Here is a 19,329-nt window from a genome sequence, read left to right on the forward strand (position 1 = left end):
CCCAGGCATCAAGCATCTAAGAGGAATCATCAAGAACGCAACGGGGAAATAAAATACTTCTCTATACTTTTAAAGCTTACTTTGTGCTTTCAAAAGTACTTGAGAATGGCTTTCCTCCTAGCTTCCTTTTTCTCTTCGGCCTGTCAGCCCCTCCCCTCTTCACGTAAGCAGAATGCATTTTTCCAAGAAAAAGACTAAAATGAAGAAAAAACTTAGGGATTTGTGAGCAGGTGTGGCACTTTGCTTGATATATAGTAATTTTTAATGCCATTTTAAAATAATATGCTTTAAAATGATGTGGTGCCTGATCAGGAATCTCATTACAATCCAGATCGAGGGATTATACTTTGCTTTGTCAATCTGAAAACAGGCAATTTTTTTCTGACGCACTCTATCATTGAAGGGTATTTATGCCATCTAGAACCTTATTACTTTCCTGTAATTTACAGATACTTTAACTCATGGAGATTTATCTTAAATGTAGTGCTTTTTTCAGTCCTACATAACCAAAGAAATCCAGTCAGCCTGTTGTCTAAAAGCAACAAATTTAAACCATTAGTATTACCCGATAAGCAAAAGGGCACCACACGTTACACTCAAGATAGATTCATGCTTTAGCTACTTTAGATATTCTAGCAGAACAAAGGAAAAAATGATCAATTTTTTAAAGGATTTTAATGAAAACACGCAGCTTGGAGGGGGAAAAGGTTTCAGCCTCAAAAATATCAATAACACCTGCATTGCTTATTTTAAAATAAAATTTAAAGGTATTTCCCCAACAAGCTCCTGACATCGGTGACCAGTTTACCTACAGGCTTCTCCTCATTGTTTGGTTCCAGCGGAGGCTGACAGATACCAGACACTTTAACGGGGTGGAAATGTTATTTCAGATATTCAAAAGACAGCAAACTACCTTTGAAAGTCCATCTCCTGTCACAGGCAGATCCGAAAGATCTCAGTTTTCACAAAGCTACGAGCTCTTAAAACGCACTTCAAATTGACTAACATAACAGGACAAGTTTAAAGCACATTTGCTGCGTTTAGTCATGATACTATTCACACTTATTTCCAAAACCAAGTAATCTGTGGCTGCAAATAAGACAGTCTCTAGATGAGCCATAATAGATTTTCCACAGAGCTTCCAGAGGCTCCCAAAAAACCCCTCTGGTCTCAGGACACTCGATGTATTGTTTTCAAAATCTTACTTTTTTTTGCCATATGCTCCACCTTTGGAATGTCATAGTAGCTGGTTATTCATTATCTAAATTTATTTTGGAAATTAAACTCAAAGGGAATTATCTAATGCACGTCAGACTGAAAACGAGCTGTGAATCTTCGAAGTTAATTTTGACTTCACATGCAGTTAAAAAGGCTTCAAGATTCAAATTCTTAATTGCCTTCTAACATGAAGAACTACTTCTTCAGTTAAGTCACTACATTACTTTAAATGCAAACTTCTTAAAGCTAGTGTTAAAAATTGCATCTCATCTTTACAAGTTTCATAAAAGCAGTTTCTTAGTTTTTTCCCCCAGTATTTTTAACCCTGGTAACTTGACAAGAGTCTAAGTAAACAGTAATTTCTCCACATTTCAGCTACTTTCAGCATTAGTAAATTTCAATATGAGCAGGAGGAAAAATAAGCTGAGATTCTATTCAGTCTGATAAACATCTGGACAAGTTTCTCTTTCTATAAATACATGTATACACGCAATTTTCAATAAGTTATGACAGGTATACCACAGAGCTGCCCAAAACCCATCATGTCACAATGTGTAGCCACATCACCTGCGTTAGGCACGCCAGACTACGGCATGATAAATTCTAGACTATAATTCCAGCCTCTTTCCAAGTTCAGGAGATAACTTAATTAAAATATTTGCATCCAGTTCTTACTGTTTTCAAAGCAACTTAGATACTATCTGAAACCACACAACTCATCGGTAAAAATTAATTGCCTTCAAGCTTATATTAGATTTTATACAGCTTGCTTTAATATTAAAGGAAGGCACGAAGCACGCAGGAACAAATCTCCCAACTCATTTCCTACAACAGCGTTTCACAAGTTCTGTTTCAGACTTGAGAGACAAGGGTTTGTGCCTTGAAGTACCTTGTCAGATGCATTATGGTTCAATAAGCTCATTTTTGGATTTCAGTGGAAGAGCATGAAGAGAAACTGCTTTCAACATCAACTTAGAAAGAAAAAAATTCTACTGCATCTATTTTAAAGTCTTTATATCATAACTGTCTGCGAAATACTTGTCAGTCTTGGTTCAGGTCAAAGTGAAATCAAATCCAGTTTTTGTCTTAATATAGCGGCACTCACCCTTCACAGAGCTTCACAAAGCTCTCTCAAAACACACTAGAGCCACGTGAAAGGAATGCTGATTGTACTTCACTCTCCTTCAAGTACTTCTTTGAAGCCCAGGATGGGAAAAGTGGGCAAATAGGAAGCTTGTAGCGTAAATGACCCATTCTGAAAGTGGCATTCCCTTGGTTGCCCTCGGAAAGCAACAATTTCATGCTTGCTTCTCTAGCTGAAAACCGGGTATTAGTTTGACTTCACAGGTTCCAATCCATAGAACTGGAAGATGTATCATCCAGGAGGTCTTTAAGGTCCATGGGTGCATTGCTAGCACTGGTGATATTCATCTCCAGCTACTGTATCAACTGAACTACCTCTCTAGCTGTTGGAACTCTCAGGTAAGGTGGAAGGATTCTGCAGATAAGTTGCTGAGTACTTTTAAAAATTTTAAGACCAAGATAACATCCCACACAACACAAGTCAAGCTAGAAACAGTGACCTTTGTTAGACAACTCAGCATAATGAACACTGATGCCACGCTGAGCAAAGGTTTCCTCTGTAGGAGGAAGAAAAGAAAAAGCCTAACAGCTGAGCATCTCGGGGTGAGTTTAAACCTCTATTTGAGGAGACATTCTCTCAAAGGCTTGGGGGCAAATAAACGAGAGCAACAGAAAAATCAAATATACTGTTAAAGTCATTTGCTGGGTGCCTTAAATTCAAGCTTGGTACACGCCAGCATTTGTTCCTCGTTTAAGTAGAGCTGCTGGTACAGTTAAAATAACACCACAGCACTTTGCTGCTGAGACTATGCAATATAATACTTCCACTTTAGCAATCACAGAAGTTGACATGAACATTCCTTCCAGAAATATTTGATCAAATTCTGCAATCACGATTCAACCAAAGAAAAATAGTAACAAAAAATGTCAAGCTATCAGATACTGATTATATTCTTGAAAAAAATTGGCTCGTGGAGACACTCCTCTACATACTTCGGAAGAAACATTAACAGTTTGGACAGATTACCAACAGGAATAGATTACTGCATGTTTTTAAAAACAGTAACGTAACAGAAGCAACACGGCAGAAGATGTATGTTCATTTAGCGATCACACTCTTAACAAGTTCAAGTGATAACTCACCGCCCTGGCGTTAAGAATTAAATTATATGCACTATCGCTAATATGAATTGTCTCGGAAAGTATCCTGTTCAGCTGACTTTCTTTTTATAAACATTCTCCTCCTCTTAGTTCACTGTTGTAATTTTTCAACTACCATTTTCTTCTAGTTCCATACGTAGTACAGCCTCTTTCTTTTTACAGAAGGCAAAAAGAGCTTTAATGTAAGAACAGGCTAAATATTTGTTAAAAATTACGCTGGAAATTTTATTATGCCCAAGATACAGAACAATTTGAGAACTCAAACTTAATACCAATAGTCTGAAGTGTTTCCAATTACACCCAATAAAGCATTGTGAAAAATCTTAATGTCAGCACTTGAATTCAAAGTATCCTTGACGAAATAGCTTAAAAGAAATTTTGCCTTCAACAGCAAGCTAAGGACTCCTCAGCTCAGCAAACAACTACAGAATTTTCTTCAAGAACATCATTTTATTTAATTTAATTCTTTTTTTGCCCTGCGACTGCAGAAGATCACTTCCGTAAGGAACTCTGCACTCCAAACCATGTGATCTCTCTCAATATTTACACTAAGAACACTATTAAAACTCTCCTCTGAAGCCATTAAGCACAGCATTTTCAGTGAAACAAAATAGCTATTTAGATTATTTAGGTTTTAACTGCTCTTATCAAGTAGAAGCTGGCCTGATGGCTCCCCCCCAGCTGCTCTTCCTAACTCATGACAGCCACACAGCTGTGCTTTTGGCTGAATATACTTTAAAAGACTTACTTCCTCTGTTTTCTAAAAGAGGAAAAAACAGGGGGGGAAAGAGAGAAAAAGAAGAGAGAACCAGGGACCCTAAGTAGGATTTTATTCTTTTTCAGTTACAATTTTAACGCTAGTATACAAATGAGCAGCCACACATCCAAGAGGCTTTTTGTTCATCTTTCTGGCCTCCCTTGGTTTTTTTGTACGCCCCACAAAGCATTGCCACTGCTCCTGATGCTTTTTCCTCTTCTGTTCACTTATCTTGCTTTCATGGCGTTCTCTGTGTTCTCTATTCTTTTCCACTCCATACTGATGGAGATGCAACCACAACCGTCTTTTAATCAACATACTTCATGCTTTCTCCCAGGCCAGATTTGATTGCTCCCAATTACCAACAGGGAAGTACGCTTCAAACCCACTTTGGCTTTAAGTTTAAAACAAATCTATCTATGAACTGTATGTAAAATTTCAGGGAAAAGAGAACACATCATGTAAAAAATACGCCTGGAAAAGAGGAAAACCATCAAAACGTATCTCCTGTACTTGGTACACCATCTCATGTTTGTGTGTTTCACAGCACCTAGCAAACAGTGCCCAGCTAGTACTTAGAAACACAAAGAACTGTCAAGTAAGAAAATGATAGCAAAACTTAATACTCACAGCCATAATCAACTCAAAAGGGTGTTTATACACCCGCACGGGAGACTGGTACTTCTGCACCATTGCTGCGGTTACTCTGGTCAACTCAAACCTGAAAAAGAAACGTTTAAAATCATTCGTCAAATGTAGGAAGCCAGTTTTAATCTTCTCTTCAGACAACTATTTTGAGTGTGATATCATGCTTGCAATTCTATCCACAACTCCATGAAGACTTTTTTTAATGAAACAGGTCCCTGAAAAGCTATGTGTATTTTTGTCAGAAATGACTCGTTATAATTTCTTCCAAAAAAAGACTTGAAATTAGCACATTTTCGGTCCAGTTTTAGTAACAAGCCTTCAACAGACTTTATGACTATTCATCTGGGTGGTGAGACTTCCTGCACTGCTGCTAAGAACCAACCATTAGCACATACGAGCCAAAGGCAGAGAAGCTTTGCCTGGTTCCCCAGCACAGTAATTGGGCTGTTTATAGGTCATTCTGAATTGGGATTGGTTAAAAAAAGTTTTAAAATATTCCAAACATTAAAAGCCCTCACTTTCAGAAATAATAATGATAAAAAGATTATTACAGCAAACTAAGATGATGCATTCCTACATTATTTCCAATTCAAAAGAATCAAGACTTTTTAAGAGAGAGGCTTAAGAAATAGCTGGGGGGGAACAAACCTTAGAGGAACTACAGATATTCCAACACCACCAGAAAGAAATTCACCAGCAAACCGAACAGGAGCTATTCCAGGAGCATTATACGTGCTTACCCCAGCGAAGTGTTTCACCCAAACTTTCTTGAATGCAATTACGTTTATTGAAAAATATTGGCAGCTGCACTTGCAGATGAAAACGCTGGCTGCTAGCCAGACTAATTTTAGCGAGAAATGGCTTTGTTACAATAAGTTAATTTTGCTTTCTTCTTTTTTTTCCGCTCTTTTTATTTTTCAAGCGCGTTCTCACATTATCTACAGCACTTCTGGAAGGAGTTACCAACTCCGAGCAGAGAGCACCGGCACCGCAGCTCCTCGGAAACCCAACAAACCCCCGACTCCCAGGAAAGTAAAGGAATTTCCCCGCGACTGCCCACGTCTTTCAACCCCACCCCCCCCCCCCCCCCCCGAAGCAGCAACAAAGCCCAGCACCCTCCCAAACCCTCGACCAAACAAAGAACCGAGCACCTGCAGCGGGCTGGAGCCGCTGCCTTGCCGGGGGTGCCCGGGGGGGGGGCCTCGGGGCTGCTGCCGGTAACGGACTGAGGGGGGCTGAGGGGACTAGAGGGGGATGAAGGAGCGAGGGAAGGGAACGGGGCGCGGGGCTGAGGGGGGGGACCCCGGGGGGCTGAGGGGGGGACCCCGGGGGGCTGAGGGGGGGCGGAAGGGAACTGGCCGCGGGGCTGAGGAGGACAGGAGGTGGTTGAGGGGGACCGGGGCTGAAAGGGGACCGGGGGGCTGAGGGGACAGAGGGAGTCGGGAGGTGGCTGAGGGGGACCAGGGCTGAGGGGCGTGGAGCTGAAGGGACAGAAGGGGACTGAGGGGACCGGGGAAAGGAGGTGGACGGAGGGTGGCTGCGGGGGACCGGATAGCAGCTGAGGGGGGACTAAAAGTGGCTGAGGGGACCGGGGGTGGCCGCCGGACCGCGCTGAGGGCCGCCTTACCGCCTCGCCGCCCGCCGCTCTCTGCCCTCCTCATGCCGGCGCGGGGCAGCGCCGCCGCCGGTTCCGGCGGGGGAGGGGCGGGGGCGCCGCCGCCTGTTGTTACTGGTGACGGGGCGGGGGGAGCGGCTTGGCCGCCGGCCAGCACTGCGCATGCGCGCCCGGTTCACGGTGGGAGGGGGGAGCAGGAGGAGGCAGAGGGCGGCGGGCGCCTTCTCCCCGCGCGGCCGTTTGCGCATGCGCGTTGCGCTCGGGGGGGGGGGGGTGCGCATGCGCAGTGTGTGAGGGGAGCGCGGTCACGGAGGGGTTGTGGTAGCCCCCCAACGTCACCGTCACACAGTAACCCTCAGCCCAAGTTCGGTGTTAAACCCTTCATTTCTGCCCTCAGTGCGGGGCTTTAGCTGATAATATCTAATAATGTCCCTCCCAGAGGCATGGCTGTGGCTGTGCCGAGCTCCTTATCGTTATCTGCAGCTCCTCGGGGCTTCAGAGAGGGGCAGCGTGCCTCAGGAGGGGGGGAGAAGTTCGGGGGGTGCCCGGGGTGAGGCAGGGCGGTGGCACACCGAGCCCCGTACGGGGTGTGAGGGGACAGGGTAACTAGGTACAGGGCGTGGGGCAGCACTGGTGGCGTCACCAGGCACGGCGGGGTGACCTGACAGGGAACAAGTGGGGAAAAAACTGACCCGAGAGCCTGCCTGAGGCTTGAAATGGCAAAGGACTGAAAGAGGGGTGAGAAATGGTCTGGAAAGCCTGTCCAGGGCTTGAAATGATGAAGGACTAACAGCAGGGTGAGAAACTGTCCCAAAACCCTGCCTGGGACTTGAAATGGCAAAGGACTGAAGCCTCGCATCTTCTAGGTATCTTCTCAGGGCAAGTACTGTACCATTTTAGTAGGGATAACAGCGGCCCTGTTTGGGTTCATCGCCTGAGGAGGAGCAGAACCTGTCCCAGGACCGGGAGGCACACAGGGCACAGCCCTGCCAGCGCTGTGGGAGCACAGAAGCATGCCTCCAACACGCCTGAGCTGCCACCTGCCTCGCTCTGCTGTCCCCAGGCAGCCGTCACCCAGCCCGGGATGCCTCGCAGCTCCGCATGTCCAAACGACAAGCTCCACTGTCTTAGTCCATGTCTAACATGGTCATAATATGATGTACTGAAAGCAGGAAATACAGCCATGTTTTGTCCTGTACCAGTGTATTACAAGCTGTTAAAATAAGGACTTGAAAATTAGGGGCAAACAGTTCTGTTCCCTTCAGTGACTCCACTAAGGCGATGCTTTCGCTCTGAATATATTTTATTATTACCTGCTTGCTCCCTCGAAAAATAAATCCATCCACTAAAATTTAGAGTCATTATCCTGTCCTTCTGGTGCAATTATTTCTCTAGGAAGGCTGAATTTGTGGTAGCTATTAAGTAGTGAATCAGCTACAGGTCTTTCTTACACAAAGCGTGTGTTTTAAAGTTAGTCAAGAAAGGTCTGTTGTCTGATCCGAAACTAGTCCTTACAAGTAGTTCTTTAACGTGTTGAGAAATTGTTTCTCTAAATCTGGTTTCTGTCGTGGCACTTGGCCAGTCCTGTTCATGTAACCGAAGTTAGCTAGTTAATCTAGTAACTTTATAATTAGATTTAGGTATCTGATTGATATTCCCTGCCATTACGCCTGCAACATCCTTTTCCTGCTCCGAAGGCCTGAGATATAATCCTACCAGTATAGCAGGGCGAGGAATTTACGCCCACTCAGATTCCTCTTTGTTCATAGTGCTTCTCCCTTTAGAGTCTGGGAAATCTTATTACCTGCCTCTATTTCATTTAACCAAATAGCCGTACAACCTGAAAAGCTTCGTTAAGACTCCTAAAGGCATTTGGAGTTTATTGATAAAGTGAAGGCATTATCAATGCATCATTTAATGTCTAAGTCAGTCGTAGTAGGTGTCTCGCCTCTCTTTTGTAGCAATAATCTTAACGAGATAGACACAGCAGAGGAGAGTAGTATGTTTTAAAATGTTTCTATTATTGTTCATATTCCTGATACATCTTCTCTTATGGAAACTCCAGCAGTGCATCATTAGAAGGAGTATAAATAAATGAGTAAGTGGGTGAAATGTTTAAGGAATGCTGTGAGGGGTGATAAAAATTTAATCCCAAAGGACACAGGCTGAAAGTGCAAACCAGTATTTTCAGAAAATAAGGAATGCAGCTTGCTAGAAATGGAGGGAATATGGGCCTTGTGGAGGTTATGCAAGGTCAGTCACTCCCCACCACGTGAACACTTTTCCTGGGTTTCATTCCTTCACGTTACAAAGTCTGGTTACACAGCTCAAAGCCCAGTCATTTATCCTGTTTCAGGCAATATTTCCATGGAGATTAGTTTGAACCATCGGCAGCCAATCCTTTATTACTAATAACAGCTAAGTTAAAGTGCAATTGCCTGGGAGCAGCACGGGGCTGATGTATACACAAAAAGATTCAAAATGCCTCTAGGCCTTTCTGTAGCTGGGTGCAAGCCCGTGGAATTCAGCAGGCAGGGACTCGCTCTGTTCCCTTTTGTTTGCATCCCAGAGAGTCCTAATAAAAGTGGTCATTGCTTCTTACTGTCCAGCAGGTCTCATCTTCACAGCTTTTGTACGAAAGAGAAGGGATTGTTAGGAGTTCTCAACAAGACAGGGCACGCGTTCATTCAAGTTGTGGCTGCTAAGCAGTAAGCATATTAAGGAATGTGAAAGAAGGGATGAGATTTCGAATTCAGATATAACGAAGATCTTCCGGAGTCATTCCCTAATAAATCAGCTCTGTCTGACTCAGTGGAATTTTTTATGTACCACTGGCTAAATTGAAATAAATGTCCTCTTCCTAAACATGTAAAGTCATGAAAAAGCTCCCAAATGATAATGTTTCCAGATAAAATAAGCAGGATAACTGACAGGCAGTTAGTAGGACAGAGTTGCGCCCTGCAGGCATGCGATTCTGGTTTACACGCACTTCTTATTAGGCACAGTTATACGTACTTAACTAGGTGTCACAATTCTCTCTTTCCTTTGTCAGTCTAGGGAGAAATACCTGGTGGTGGTGCTGGCTCTCAGCTGGTCTGAATTCCTTCGTCAAAGAACCAAAGCAGCTGTGACATCCCAGTTGGGTCCTCCAGACATACAGGAACGTGCTCCTCTGGATATATTTTTGAAAGCTCAAACCAGGGAAATGGTGTATCTCTGAAAAGCACATACTGGGGAAATGGTGCACGTGCTTCTCTGGAGATCCTCAAGCCCTTTGTAAAGTCAGGGAGTATACTAATAATCCCAACGTACAGACAGAAATACTCAGGCTCAGAAAGTGCTACACAAAAACTCACACAGCGAGTCAGTGTTAGAAGGCAGACCAGAGCTCTGTGCTTCCAGGGGGATGCCCTTATTCCCCCATGCTGCTGCCTTTGCCCTTTGTGGTACTTTTCCACCATTGACAAGATTGGGAACAGGGCAAAACGTGTCTGGACTGATCTGTGTTCAGAGAGACGATGTTAATGTAAGAAACCTAAGACATTAAACTCTTGCACAGAGATGCTCATCCAGGATTAAGCTGGCCTTAGCTTACAGTAGTTTAGTGCAGTATAAATGAGGGTGTAACTTCTACACCATTATTCGATTTTTCTGAGCTTTTCCGTGTGTCACAGTGTAGAAGAGCCTTAAATGAACTTGTAGCCTGGAGCCCTTTGTGATTTGATGTCACAAACAGACAGAAATGTGTTTTTTTCCTGTCTTCCGAAGTGACTGATAGGGAAATTGAATTGCAGGCTGGGAGCTGGCCAGGGACACCAGCTGCCAGCGCCTGGGCTCCAGCAGCTGACATCAGAGCCCGGATACCAACAACATTAACAGCTACGTAGGCAAGCGTTACCAAATAGGACTAAGTTCTGATTCATAAAATATATGAATCAGGATGAGCATGTGGAAAGCATCCACAGCCTCTCCTGCGAAGCCCATAACTGTACTGCGCTTGCTGCGTGCTTCCACCACCTGTAAGTAGGACAGTGTTAAAGCCAAGGTGAGCAGCTGGGGGGCTGCTGGCGCAGCAATAATTAAATCATGAGGAGAGCTAACAGCATCAACTCCAACACTCATTTCAGCGCCGGAAATGGGTTACCAACACGCAGGATGCTTGTAACACCCAGGTTGACAGCACAGCCTTCTTGGGGGAACATGGGGAGAGGGGGGATGCCCTTTGGGGCCCTCCCAAAATGATCCCTGAGACATCAGGAGGTGGCACAGGAAAGCCAAACTGCCTAAGGAAACCTGCCCCCCTCCCCTTCTTTTTTTCAGCATAAAGGGAAAAAACACTTGGATGATAACGTATTTGTCGGGGTATTTTACTATTGGTGAGGATGCTGCCATGCACGTGATACAGGAAGCTGGATCTGCAATCAAAGAAGGCTTTACTGGGCTTTGGGGAATGCTTAACTTTCCTAAAGTGCCTTTGGAAGTGCTACTCATGCCCATCTGCCACTGCCTAGCAGCCTTCTGGTACTTGCCTCGCAGGGAGGCTCCTGGTACCAGTCGACTCTCTAAGTGCCTTAAAGGACTGCCTGGAACTCAGCTAATCATTAATGACACTTTTCAGTCCTTAGAAAAACACCAGTGTTGACTAAGAGGCATTGCAAACGCAGAGATGAGTACATTTCCTATAAAAATAAAAACAAAGGCCGTTTACTATCCCCCCTTCAAATCAGTCTGACAGCATAAACGCTCTCAACTGCTTTAACAAGCACTGAATGAGCTATTGAGCTGTTCACTAGCTAGACACTTTGTCTTTATTTGCCTGTAAAATACTGTGATTTTTTTAATATAATACCAGGGGATTAATAAGAAACAATTGCTCATTATTAAAAGTATTCCACAAACCTAGCTCCTTTCACAGCACGCGCTGACTGCACCAGTACTTGGCCCTTTTCATGGGGGCTCCCTCAGGACAAGCCTTCATTGTGGGTGCTGCTCTGCTGGTATAAAAGTGCTCATATCTGTATTGCCTATTCCCATGCCTCAAGGAAAATGAGACATACCATTATGAGGCACTCCCCCACCAAAATAACTACCAGCAGAGCTATTTCAGGGTTTATTTCTTAAATCACGCTCCTAAGTGTAATAGCTAAAGCAGCTCAATCTGTCCCTGGATCAGGCCTCTGCTGGCAGCCTTCACCCAAGCATCTCCGAGAAAACACTTGAGAAACACGAGCCTCATGACGCTGCTCGCAGGCCACGGAACTGCTGCTTATCTTCTCTGATCAGCAGAATTCTTTGCTTGAATTCCGCTGCTGTATCCAAGGCGATCTCATTATTTGCTATACACGCTCGATCTGCTCGCTAATTTCTTTTTCCTCGTCACGGGGGAGGAACCTTCCTGTGCTCCACAGGCGTGCCTGTGGTTGGAGATGAAAGAAAGCCAGCAAGACGCATAAAAATGTCCCCCACTTGCAGCAGCAGCAGCCTGAATGGGAGCACGGTGCAGAGACAGATGTTCCTTCCAGCCGAACCGCCCGTGTCAGTGGCCCCAACATCTTCCAGGTCCTGCAGAGCCTGGGTACCGCTGAGCAGAAGGCTGGCTGCATCTGGGGAGCTGCCCTGCTCGTCCTCACGTGGCTGCAGCACGGATCTGTCTCGGCCTTGAGAACCCACTGGCTGCCTCGCCGTCCTGGAATTGATTTGGCTAATGCGCCGCGTGATGGGAAGCCACGTTTGCAGCCTCTCTGCTAGACGGGAGCGAGCAGAGATCGATAGCATCCTCCGCCCCTGGCTAAGCGGACTGGGAGCAGAGCTGTGCTGAAGGGATACCCACCCAGAGGCCGGCCTCGGCTCTGTAGGGATGAGGGATGAAATATTTAACGCCTCGCAGCTCCTGTAGCTGTCAGCGTGGGGAAGGGGGAGCGGGAGCAGAGAGGGAAGGGGTGGAATTGCCTTCTGAGCACAGCACCGGCGCTGCAACCCCTCTGCAAGTGGGACGTGAAGTTTTCTCTGAGGGTAGCTTCCAAATGGCATCCTCAAAATAACTTGCTTTAATGAAGGGAACGGTCTCCAGCACAGGAAGCCTGTTTGCAGTCGTGGTTTCAAGCTGGTAGCTACAGACTGACGTGTGGCCACTAAGTATGTCAAATTAGCTAATAAACAGCTGCTCCGTTTTATTTGCTTTTGAGCAAATAAAATTTAGTTGAGCCTGAGCCTCAACTAAACGAAAGGAGCCCGTATGCCCCAGGCCATCCCCCAGGGCAGAGCCTGGAAACAAAGCCCTGCTCTCCTAGTGCCCTACCTGACATCCCTGACGTGCACTGCAAGCCAGGAGCTCTGCAGGAGCCTGTCCCAAATATAGCCTGACTGGCAAATCCCTATTTTGTATCCCAATCCATAGGAGAGGACACTTTTGGGCAGCCGTGAGCAGCTGTGCGCCTTCCCTCCTCGCTGTGACCGCACCCAGCACAGGCAGCGACACGCAGAGAACTACAGGAGACTGCAAAACCCCATCAGTACGTGGACGGAAGCTGCACCACCACGGTACGGCTCAAACCAGCCCAGAAGGAGGTTTTAAACACAGGCAAACTAACTGCTGAAAAAAAATACCCATCCCACCACGGCTGCTGCACCGTGCCATGGGAACGATGCTGTGCATACGATCAGATTTAGGACGCAAGCAGCCTGAGGGTCTTTTTACATTTGGCTTGAAAAGGCTAAAAATAGCACCCCAAATCACACGTTTTTTTTTTTCTTTGCTTTGTCACCTCCTCCCCCTGTCCCTATTCTCTGGCAGTGTTACATGCAAAGCAGGATTTGGGATCCAAGGCCCGGTAATTAGACTCCAGCCCAGCAGCTGCGAGAGGAACAGCTGGAAGTGTTATTTTTGCAGGTTATTAATTGACTCCATAGAAAAAAAAAGAAAAAAAAAAGCCCAGCAAACACAGAGCCAGCAAGCCACAGCCCATAGCCACATGACAAGGTCTTAACGACATAAAAAAGATAAAATAAAAGAGCGAGCCCAGTATCCTAAAGCCGATTAGTTATAGCAATTTCTCCGAAGCTAAATATAGAAAAAAAAAATCCTCCCCCATCTTCAGCTCTGTTGGCAGAGATCAGAAAGCATGAGGAAGGAGATAGAGATAAATTTCATTTTTCGCTTAACCTCCTTATCAGCTGCAGAGGAAAACTGCTGCTTTGGTGACGCTCCCAGCCCCGAAAAGCAGATTTCTGAGCCAGTTACAGCCCTTGCCCAGGGCATGGGCAGCCGCAGAGTTGCTCTGAGCCCTGTCATTGTGGGCAGGGGCATGAAGCAGGGACCCCCCCGTGCCAGCATTAACGTTGCCCCTGTCTGGACACTAACAGCCAGCAAGGTCCTGTCCCCAGTGCTGCTGTAGCCTCTTTAGCCAAGCCCCAGGTTTAACTTCTGAAAATCAACCACTGCCGTAGAGCCGAGGCGAGGCAGCACCTCTTGCAGGTCATGCATGAGCTGTCCCCAGGCTGCATGGAGAGGATGGCAAGGAACATTGTGCCCGAGCATCCCCTGTGCTGGCAGAGAGGTGGCAACAGGCCCTGCTGCCCCAATACCGCCCAGAACCCAGACAAGTGGGCAGTGAGCACACTGCTACGAGCTGCGTGTCCCCACTCGGGGGCTTGCACGTTGCTTGTGCATCCGGTGCTCTGGCAGGACCAGGCGTTTTTCCCTAGTGAGACTCGGTACGTGCCACCCGGGCTGCCATCACACCTCTCCACAAGGTCTGAAGTGGTGGTTGCACAAGGACAGACGACGCTTTGGGGGCAGCACAAGGAAAGGAGACTTCTCCAAGGGGTGTTGGAGCCGCAGGTGACCTCCCTGCAAGCAGCCTGGGCTGGACCCTGCCCCACTGCAGAAGCTCCTGCCTGCCCCGGGATGGGGACTGGAGAGCAAAGCTCATCGAGCTGGCTGAAGGACAGGGACATTTTCCTTCCCAGCTGCTCCAGCCTTGCCCACACAGCCGGTGGGATGAATCCACACAGCTAACGATGCGACGTGACTGGTAAACAAATGATGCGCTTGCACTGGAAAGAAAGAAAAGAGAGGAAGGGAGGAGGAATGCAAGGGAACAAGGCACATAGAGGATAGGAGCATGCAGCAGGGAGCTCTTTAAAAATCTGCTGAGGAAGGCACTTGCACAGCACATGGTTTGGTCAGATCAATGAAGCTGCAGAGTGGCTTGCTGCTGGCAGGCACACAAATCCACTTTCTAATGAAATTTACAGCAAGTGGAATTTAGGTCACTACTCGGAAGCATTCAGTTTATTCCAGGCAGCTTTTTAAATATTTAAGGAATAGCTGTCAAATTAAGCCTGAGCACCTCTGGCTGGAAGGTCCAACTTGGAGCCACTGCAGATTTCATAGCTAGAGCTTAAAAAAACATTTTGTAAAGCTTCCTTCAATCGCCCTCTGCCCATTATCACAGCACAGTGACCGAGGCCAGGCTGGCTCCTGCCACGCAGCGATGCTCGCGCTGCACCCAGCTCTGCTCCCCAGAGCTCAGCCTGGCCTCGACCCCCAGAATGAAACCCGGGTCTCATGAGCTCCCTGCAGCTCGTTCTCTCCCTCCAAACGTGCTGCTGAGGGAAGAGCAGTACTGCAGCCAGACCCAGAGACTGAAAACAGCTCTCTGGGGAGCAGCTGGAAGCAAGCTCTTAGCAGAGGGGAACCTTAGCTAAAGGCTGAGTGATGCTGAATGGGAAGGATCCGGCCTGGAGCTGTGCTTGCTAACACTCTTCCCAAATGTCTCCTAAGAGAGCAGCCGAGGCTCCTCGATGGGCGATGGAGGGAGGAGAGGTGGGAACCAGGCGGTGCTGCGGCTGCTTGAGCAGCAGAAATGGCCCCAGCCCCAGCTCTCCACGCACTCAGTTCCTGTAAAATCAGAGCAAAAGTACAAACGTTTCCTTTTCTGAGATGCAAAGTTCAGCAGTTTGCATAACATACCGACGGGATTAACCAGTTCCTGTCCCAGCTCAAGGTCCAGCTCACCAGGCACAGACCTCTTGCGTTTTCCTACATGCACACAGGAAGGAGATGAGGTGGGAGCTGCTCCCCCTCCTTGGGGCCCAGCTTTCCTCCTCCAGCCCAGCCGGCCTGGAGCAGAGGTAGAGCACAAGTGCCTGTACAAACACCTCTGCCTCCTTCCTCCCTTCCTTTTTTTTTTTCTTTTTTTTTTTTCTTTTTTTGACTGATTTGGTGCTTGTGCACATAAATACCCATTTCACGCTCAGCTGCCAGAGGCTTTGCTTGGCTGGGTGACGGCGCTGGCTGCCGCCCTGCCGCTGGCTTTGCACCAGGACCTGGCCCCGAGGATGCGGCCGGTCCCTGTCCCACCTTGCAGTGTCCCTGCTGGGCTCCAGGCTGGGTTGGGCACACAGGGACGTGGCTGCTGGCACCGCTGCCGCATGGTCCCACGTAACAGGGAAGCAGCGGTCACATCCCTCTGCCCTGTGATGGCAAAGGCTGCGCACGGGGAGGGTTGTGGCTGCGTTTCCCCTCCGGTCAATCCCCAGCAGTGCCGTTCACCCAGGCTGTGGTGTTGGCTCCAAGGGGGGGAAAACGTCATCCTCATTTTACTTCTCCCCAAAGCAGTTGGCTACCTAAACGGGCTGAAAAGCCAATTCCCCATGGATGCTGCTGTGTGTCTGACTTTACCTCGGTGTGCACACGCCCATTCTGCAGTGAAGATCTGGCTGCTGTCATCGCAGAGCTGCTGGCCCGGGCAGGTTTGGCAGACCCAGCCTGGAAGACCTGCTGGGATGCTCCAGCAGAGCACCCGCATATGCAAAGGGTTAGAGCTGCTCCAGTCCTTGGAGCCGTTTTCAAGCAGGAGCACGGAGCCAGGGATGGACAAAAAGCTGCAGAGCCACGTGGGGCTTGGCTGCATGGGGAGCACCCGAGGGCAGGGTGGAGGCAGCACTCGGGCGGCCACCAGGACCGTGACCTGCCAACGAGCAGCGCTCCCTCCGGTCCCAAAGTCCTGCTCCAACAAGGCACGACTCCTCCCCAGCACACCGTCAGCACGGGGAGCTCGTCCAACATAACTCATTGCTCTGAGACGAGCTATCCTCACCCACTCGGGAAGGAACGTCTCGCAAACCGCACAAACAAGTGCACGGCTCGACCTTAACGGGGCTCCTCCAAGCGATTCGTCATGCTTGGACGGGGGGGGGATGTTTACAATCACCAAAGCACTCTGCTCGCAGCTTCCTTCGCAGCCGGGGAAGGAAAATAAATGGGGTGTGCTTGGGGAGCCGGGGTAAGGCACTGCTTTGGGGGCTGGTGGTGAGAGGACTGAGCTTGGGTTGATGGCAGAGGAGTCCCCAGAGGGGTGCTCAGCCCAGCTCACTTGGGAACAAGGCTGGGCCTGAATCCTACAGAGCCAACGGCAGCTCCTCTAGAAGAAAAGGATGGTTAGATCTAGAAGTGAATGTCTCAGAAAAATACTCTGGACTGCAGAGCCCGCAGGCTGACAGATCACGAGGTGACTGCCACGGTTCAGCAGACCCGGCAGAGACAACACTGCACTCCGCTCTGACCCCGCTGCAGGAGCTCAGCCTGCCCCAATCACCGCACCTTCCCTGGACAGCGTGAGCTCCCTCTGTTTCTCCAAGTGCTTTCCAAGCACGAGGAGGTCACGGAGGTGAGAAATCCCCATGGCTGAGTGTACCAGGATGCTGTCCCTGCAGAGCTACACCTGGAAGGCATCGTTCCCATTTCCTGTCCACACACAGAACACCGTCCATGTTGTTGCCGTCACCCCAGGAGAGCCAGCTGCAGCAGGGACGTGGTTATACCCTGCCTTCTTTCACTCGCTCCGATATTTCAGCTGTGTTGCTGTTGGGAGGAGCAGCTGCCTTTGCAGGATTTGGCCCAGCACCTCCCCGCAGCCGTTAGGCGTTCCCTGCTTTCACAGGGTGAGCCAGAGCAGCCGTGGGAGGGACAGCACCTTGCTGAGCACCGGGTTAGAAACAATTTCCCTTCTGGACAAGCCCGGTGCTAATCCCGTTAGGGATTTACACACTTACCCGACTAGTGGGCAAGACTTCTGGGAAAACAGGACAGGGTTAAAACATACCCACGTGATACCAACACTTCACGACCAGGATGTTTGTGTGCTCTTTGTCCTGACATCAAGTTCTCAGTTGCTATTTAAAAGGCTCACAGCAGCTTCAGGTTGTAGGAGAACCCCACGGGTGTCCGACAAGCAAAGCTGGGCACATCCGTGTTCCCAGGGCACAAGAGGCTCCGGACAGGGAACACAGGGATGCAACACTCACTGCTCCCGACAGACGTAAGCCACCTTCACAACTCAGTTGGAGTCACTTCAGCCGATGAATAAGGAAGATACTTCAGCATGATGAACACTTTCCAGAGCCCCAAGCGCACAACTGACTCATTCCCCCCCAAGCCAGTTGTGCTTTCCTCAAACGAAGGCTGCTTGCAATCTCTAATCCACTTTCCTTGTCAGCAGCAGAGACCTCAGCGAACCGAGCCCATGAAAGCTGTGCCCTGCCTGTTAGTCAGCCCCAGGAGGATTTCACCAGAGCAGCATTGCCAGCGTAACCAACCAGCGTCAGCTCTGCTTTCACAAAAACCTGGGCGAGCTGGGAACCACACGTGGCAGTCATGCGCACATGACTGTGACACAGCGTCTCCAAGCAGAAGCTGGGAAAAAGCACTTAAAAAGGAACACAGTGACCAACTTCTCGCTGACCTACTCTGAATTCAAATCTCCAGAGAGCGCATTAACATTATTTTTGCAGAAGCCACAAGGTCGAATAGATGTAAAAAGTTTCCTTTAAAACAAAGCAAAAGCAGAAAAGGCGCTGCAGGACTGCCCTTCCTCCAGGCGCTGCCTCACTTCCTCGCCATCCGCAGGCGCATTCCTTTTAGCCCCGTGAGCACCAACGCGTTTCCACCACGTCCCCATTGCTCCCCAGCAAGCCTCCACCCCAACATAGAGCTGGCAGTGGTAGGCAAAGGAACCGTTCCCCTCTCAGATGCAAAAAGTGGGCTTTAAATGTCCACCGACCCCATCCAGTACCAGCAGAGAGGAGCACACACTCACGCTGCAGCAATCAAGTATTCCAAGACGGCCATCGCTCCTCCCGATACCTCTTGTCAAGTTCTCACTGCTCTAGCAAAGGCAGCATTGCTCAGGAACAGGGCCAGGTTTGGTTCTGCTCAGGAATTTGTCCTGAACATGACACTCGGAGGCAAAATTTAGCAAGGAAGAAATTCTGTACTTGGCCAAGGAGCAGCGTGGCTGCTGCAGCCCAGGGAAGAGGCACCACCTGTCAGCTCAGCAGCCAGCGTGGTTTCACAACGCACCAGCCTCAGGCTTGGTTTGGACTGGGAATATTGCAGATTCAGTGGAAATTCCCCCTACGAAAAGAAACCTAGAAGCCAGGCTCTTTGCAGTGCAAATGAAAACTTACTGTTTGCTTAGCAAAGGTAGATTTTACGACTCAGATGAAAGGGAAGGGAACGTGGTAGCTGCACCCAACACAGAGCAGAGCTGCCTCGCCCGCGGTGCACGCGTGCATTGCCTAAGAGCACAAGAGGATGCACGACGGCCAGGGCTGAGCATCACATGGGCTTCACGGTGAGAGCAGCTGATGGGTTATATAAAGCAGATGTAACCTGGGCTGCTGCCAACACACAGAGCAGAGTTCTTCAACTGGAACATAATCCTGCCACAGCCTTGCTGCTCGCGCATCCGATTAAAGGAAGTCTCCCAGTTTCAGGGAAACGCCACCATTCTGCAGACCTTCACACCCCCTAGTGGAGATCAGAGCTTGGCACACCAAGAAG

General features: G+C 48.4%; 1 protein-coding gene across 2 annotated transcripts in view; it reads right to left on the minus strand.

The window, feature by feature from the left end:
- The window catches only part of SEC14L1 (SEC14 like lipid binding 1), a 43,940-nt gene extending 37,284 nt beyond the window's left edge, over nt 1-6,656 (minus strand). The window contains exons 1-2 of one of the 2 annotated variants that reach the window (XM_040577771.1): nt 6,495-6,656; nt 4,850-4,940 (exon numbers count right to left, since the gene is read on the minus strand). In XM_040577771.1, coding sequence (XP_040433705.1) covers nt 4,850-4,940; nt 6,495-6,646 — 243 coding nt within the window. In that variant the 5' untranslated portion in view covers nt 6,647-6,656. Of the gene's footprint in view, nt 1-4,849; nt 4,941-6,018; nt 6,107-6,494 lie in introns of those variants that run through there. The other variant, XM_040577772.1, reaches the window with a different exon arrangement.
- Nucleotides 6,657-19,329: the final 12,673 nt, after the last annotated feature.

Source organism: Cygnus olor, chromosome 18 (genome assembly GCF_009769625.2).
Source record: "Cygnus olor isolate bCygOlo1 chromosome 18, bCygOlo1.pri.v2, whole genome shotgun sequence".
In the NCBI taxonomy this organism is placed as follows: Eukaryota; Metazoa; Chordata; class Aves; order Anseriformes; family Anatidae; genus Cygnus; species Cygnus olor.